General features: G+C 45.0%; 1 protein-coding gene across 1 annotated transcript in view; it reads right to left on the bottom strand.

The window, feature by feature from the left end:
• Positions 1-1746: 1746 nt before the first annotated feature.
• Positions 1747-5641, bottom strand: part of CBY3 (chibby homolog 3 (Drosophila)) — a 16143-nt gene continuing 12248 nt past the window's right edge. The window contains exon 2 of the mRNA XM_006898149.1: positions 1747-2310. Coding sequence (XP_006898211.1) covers positions 1747-2310 — 564 coding nt within the window. The remainder of the gene's footprint in view (positions 2311-5641) is intronic.

A 5641-nucleotide genomic window follows, 5' to 3' on the forward strand; every position in this document is an offset into this window, starting at 1 on the left:
ACATAGGGTCGCTATGAGTCGCAGGCGACTCAACGGCACATAACAACAACAACCGTCAAATCAGATCTGACTTAAACAGGAGGGGATTATCCGTGCGCCTCTGGGATTGCAGTGCAGCTTCTTGCCACTAGGCCACCAGAGCTCCCCTTAAAACAAAGTTATAAAAATTAGTTTTGCCTCACCACAACAAGATAAAGGTAAATAATCCAATTGAAAAATTGGCACAAGATATGAACACTTCACCAAAGAAGGCATTCAGATGGTCAACACATAAAGAAATGTTCAAAATCCTTAGCTCTAAGAGAGATGCAAATCAAAACAACTATGAGATATCATCTCATGCCAGTAAGAATAGCAAAATTCCACAGAGAGGCAAACTTCAAATGCTAGCGAGGTTGTGGAGAAACTGGAACCCTTATTCACTGTTAGTGGGAGTGTAAAATGGTACAACCACTATGGAAGGCTGTATGGCAAATAGAAATATCATTGACCCAGCAATTCCACTACTGTGAATATACCCTAAAGAAACCAGAACTGCCTCCCAAGCAGATATATGCACACCCACGTTTATTGCTGCTTTGTCCACAGTAGCAAAGAGTTGGAAACAACCTAAGTGCCCATCAACAAACAAATGGGTAGAGAAGCTGTGGTATATTCACACAATGGAATACTATTCAGCATTGAAAAACAAGGCACTCATGAAATATTATACAAAATGGGTGACTCTGGAGGACATGCTGAGTGAAATATCTCAGCCACAAAAGGACAGATATTACATAGTGCCACTGTTGTAAAATGAGACTGGCATCGGGGTTGAGGGGAGACTGAAAAAGTGGGGAAAAAATAATGCATACGTAGAGAACTGTTTAAAAGCATTATATGAATAGGTATTATCATGACAGGAATCCAGAATGAAGGCTGCATAGTGGACTTGGGGAAAGGGATTGCAGAACAATGAAAGAATTTTTCTTTTACTTTTTTAAAGAGAAAAGTAAATTGGGGCGAAGGGGTGGGTAAATCCAAAGTCTCTGTAAAAGTTCATTGAATTTAACAATAATTAAAAAATTAATTTTGCCTAATTGGGTACTGAGTTTATGTAAATAGCGGTGGAGTAATAAGATGAAAGATAGCCATTAAGATTGCACAACCTGTAATAAAAATATATAAGTCTAGCAAAACCTATTTGTAGTCTGGAGTTCCCTTGAAGGGTGCTGGTTTGTAATCTCGATCAGACAGACCCCTTAAATCTATGGAGAAAAAGGCTTGTAACGGAAGTGACTCTCCTCAAGTTACAGCAGCAAGTGCTGAAGGCAGAGCTCAAGATTTTGAGAAACTTCCTCTGAGGAAATAGTTTCCTGGATCATAGAATACACTTACCACGCTTCAGTGCCTGCAGAACAAAGTATGAAGTCCAAGCCCACACCACAGGTGTGCCCTATATTCGCTAATTATCCAGGGTTGCTAGGTTTTCCCAGACTCCGCCCTCAGTTCCTCAGGCCCAGACAATCACTATCTGACTTCTCCGTGGGCATGTCAGTTTCAGGCTTGCCTCTCAACTCTATGATTCCCTCTGTCCTAACATACGCAAAGACAGGCTGCTCAGTTGCACTGGTGCGCACGGAGTCCCCTGGCCCCGCCTGGAATCTACCCCGGAGACAGCTCCCTTTCTAGCCCCATAAAGCCACAGGAGCCTGGCGAAGAAACAGGCTTGTAGCGCATCAACGAAGCTTTATTGCGTTAAGGCGCTTAGAGCGCGCTGTGCTCAATCATGAGCACTCTGCCGGCAGCCTGGCGCTTATGCATTCTCCTCGGCCACACACGACCTGCTGCCACAGCGTTGACCCCGGCATTGAGCTTCTTCTCCAGCAGGTGCATGCGTGCGGTGGTCTCAGTCAGCATGTCCATCAGCAGTTCCTGCTGAACCTTCAGAAAGTTGTTCTCTTCCATCAGCATCTGGCTGTTCACCTGCTGCGCGTGCGCCTTCAAGTTCGAGTTGGTGGGCGAGGGCTCTGGAGCCCGCGGCCGCACGTGTGTGCCCTCAGACGCCCAGCGGCCGCCGCGGAACACGAAGGTCTCGTCATTTAGGCGCGTGCGCGGCGCGCCATAGCAGAGGCCCAGCTCTGCCTGGCGCGTGTGGTGGTCCATCAGGTAGAAGGTGGACATGGAGGAGATGCGGCGCAGGGGCGGCCGCCGTGGTGAGAAGCGCTGGGAGCAATGATAGGTCCAGAACTGCCGCAGCTGCTCCCACAAGCTGCTAGCCTGGACCGGGATCGGGCTCCTGAAGGCCTCCAGGACTTCTCTTGTCAGTAGCTCGGGAGACCACAAAGGAGAGCCAAGAGGGCAACTGGTGATTTAAACCAAACCCTTGCTTCGGGATCTCTAGTGTCCGGAATGCTGAAGACAAGGCAGGAGCACTGCTGGGGGCAAGAGTCCAAATGAGCGTGCTGTAGGGTCAAACTCTTCCTCAGTACACTGAAACCCGAAAGATTTAGCTATGCAGGTAGTGGCCTTAGTGCTGACCAACTGCTAAGCTCTCAAGCCCACCTTCCCCAAAGACCCAAAACTGAGGAGGGCTGGGTGTGGAGGACTTCTACCTAGTAAAGAACTGGACGAGACTGGCATTCTCCCCAGGTGAACCAATTAGAGCTGATGTAGAGACTTGGCTAGACTAGTAAAAATGAAACTGAAAAGGTGACCACTTCACTGTGTCATAGCAAGGCTCAAAAGTTTAGACTTTATTCCTAAGATAAGAAGTCACAGCTTACTACAGGGATAGATCTGGATTGTCAAAAGTATCTGTTGGAATGTCAAGCATAACCAACACCATTATTCCCTTCATGACTCTGTCTTTTATCTATCAAGTACCTGCTCTGTGTTAGGCCTTACTTTGTTCAGAGAGTCCTAGCACAGCCAGTGCCTACCCTCAAGATGTTCTTTGTTCAGCTGGAAAGACAAGTCTGTGCAGTCCACTATCATCAGGGACATGTCACTATGCTGTTGACACCGTGTGCCACAGGCAAGGACGTGGGCTACAGGAAATAGAGGTTGTACAGACTGACATAATTTTTGTCCCAAATTGCCTACATATTTCTTATGTGCTATCAAGTCAACTACAACTTATAACAACCCTATGAACAATGGTTCTGAACCTTTGTTCAGAACCAACCTCCCCATCTCAAATACACCTGACCCCATTGCCACTGTCACTGTGTCAATACATCTCATCCAAGGTCTTCCTCTTCTGCACTGACCCTCTACACTTCCAAGCATGATATCCTTCTCCAAGGATTGGTCCCTCCTGGCAACATAACCAAAGCATGTGAGATAGAGCTTCAAAATCCTTGTCTCCAAGTAGTAAACTACTTTCACCCTCTCAAGAACAAACCTATTTGTTCTCTTGGCAGTCCATGATATGTTTAATACTCTTCCCCAGCACCACAACTCAAAGTCCTAGAAGCTAAAATCCAGATAGTAACAAGCTTCCTCCTCCCCAAAAGTACTAACTCTGTTTAGTTTGAGAAGGTAGATTATGGATTCTTTTCAAAGTTCCTCTTTCTTACCAACCTGCTTCTGTCAAGAAAGGGGAAGAACTGGGGCAGTGTTTTCTCTCATGCCTCTACTTTTGCTCATATCTAACAGGGAAGACTGCATCCTCTAGACCTAATTCAGAGAGACCATCTCTGGAAGTCCAGAGAGGACTCAAGTGGTGGAACTAAGCCCACCCTTGAGACTGGATCTTCCTCTAGGACCTTTCAGTGGTATGTGGAGCCTCACCTGGCAATGTGGTGGCAGAGCTGAGCTGCTGTCCCAGGCTTGGCCCTGTCTCTTAACCACTCAGCTCATGTCCACCAGCTATGACTCATAATGCCTATAGTTGAGCACAACATGAGTGCTGGCAGCTGAGCTGTGAAGCAAACCACGGGCTCTCCACTCATTGAGACCATTAATTGAGCACCACCTGTAAACTATGCACTGTTCCAGGAAGTAAAGACTTTTACACATCAAGCTAACATTTTTGAGGGGGGGAGTGGGTAGAAAAATGAGACATAAGCCTAGCCTGAGACAGGAGTTTGTGTTGGAGTGTGAACAAGAGTAGGGTTTATAGGTTACGTTCCCTAAAAGCAGAACGAAAGATGAGAGTTCAGCAAAGAATTTATTGGAACAGTGCTATCAGAAGGGAGTGATGGTAGACCTAATAGGGCTGGGGTAAAGCTAAACAAAAATGTAGTCTCCACTGAGACTAATCTCAACCTAATCCCTCAGGGAGCTTTTGTTTTTTTAATCCCCCACCCCAGAAAGCTTTGAACACAGATTGCATTGCCCAGTTAGATCCCCTTAAGGCAAAAAGGTTAGTCTTTTGCTGTGAATATCAAGTAACACCTAAGACATTAGTGGGGTGGGGGGCACTACCAGTAAAAGATATTTGGGCATGATGCCAACAGCAAGGGAGAACGAAAATAGATCATAAAAGTAAAATCATTAGGGAGCTCTGGTGGCCTAGTGGCAAAAAGCTGCACAGCAGTCCCAGAGGTATGTGGTTCAAATCCATGAGCTGCTCTGCTGGACAAGGAGGGACAATCTCCTCCTGTATCAGTCAGATCTGATTTGACAGTACACACAAAAAATAATAAAATAAAAAAAATTTAAAAAGTGAAATCACTATATGAATAAGGACTTTAGCTGTGATATGAGCAAAGAAGAAAATTAGAGAAAGTGGGACAGGGTACTACAGATAGGAACTAATTTAGACACATATTCAGTGAAGTCACTTAACATTCATGCTAAGACCTAACCAATCAGGAGACATCTAACCACGTGAAAACCTGGTAGATAAAAGCAGGACAGCATTTGGTATATTTGAAGAATAGCATCTTGTGTTGTGGTAGTGGAGGACTGACAGTATTTGGTTGTCTGACACTACAAGAAGCAAGGATTTGAGTAGAAATAAAGTTTGAATCTTTTAGATGCACTTTTATTCAGATGCCAGCAATCTGAGAGAGAAGAGCAGCATGGATACTGTAAAGAATATTTGGCCCCTCAGTATCAAACCAGAATTTTAAAAGGGATGGTTAAAGGCAATTGGTGGTGGTGTTGTTAGGTACTGTAGAGTTGAGCACAATTCATAGTTACCCTATCAACAACAGACCTGAAACCTGTTCTGTTCTGTGGCATCCTCACAATCTCTGACACATTAAAGCCCATTGCTTCAGTCATGTGTCAAGCTATCTAGTTGAGGTCTTCTCCGTTTCCATGCCTCTACTTTTCCAAGCATAATGTCCCTGTCCAAGGAATAGCCTTTCCTAGAAACATGTCAAAAATATGTGAGATGAAGCTTTATCATCTTTAAGGGTGCTCTAATAGCCTAGTGACAAGAAGCTATGCTTCAATTCCGAATCTATGCTGTTTGAGGCTACCAGATGTTTCTCTGGAAAAGGTGTGGGCAATCTCCTCCTGTGCCAGTCGGATCTGATTTGACCATACACAACAACAACAAAAGAGAAGCTTTATCATCTTTGCCTCTAAGGAGCACTCTAGCTGCACCTTCTATAAAGCATATCTATTTGGATTTAGATCCTCCCAGAAGAGCTGTGGGTGAGCATTAACATTACTGGTAAGTATATTCATTTTCTCCTGGACACAA

Source organism: Elephantulus edwardii, unplaced genomic scaffold, assembly GCF_000299155.1.
Source record: "Elephantulus edwardii isolate Elephantulus edwardi_28Jun2011 unplaced genomic scaffold, EleEdw1.0 scaffold00221, whole genome shotgun sequence".
In the NCBI taxonomy this organism is placed as follows: Eukaryota; Metazoa; Chordata; class Mammalia; order Macroscelidea; family Macroscelididae; genus Elephantulus; species Elephantulus edwardii.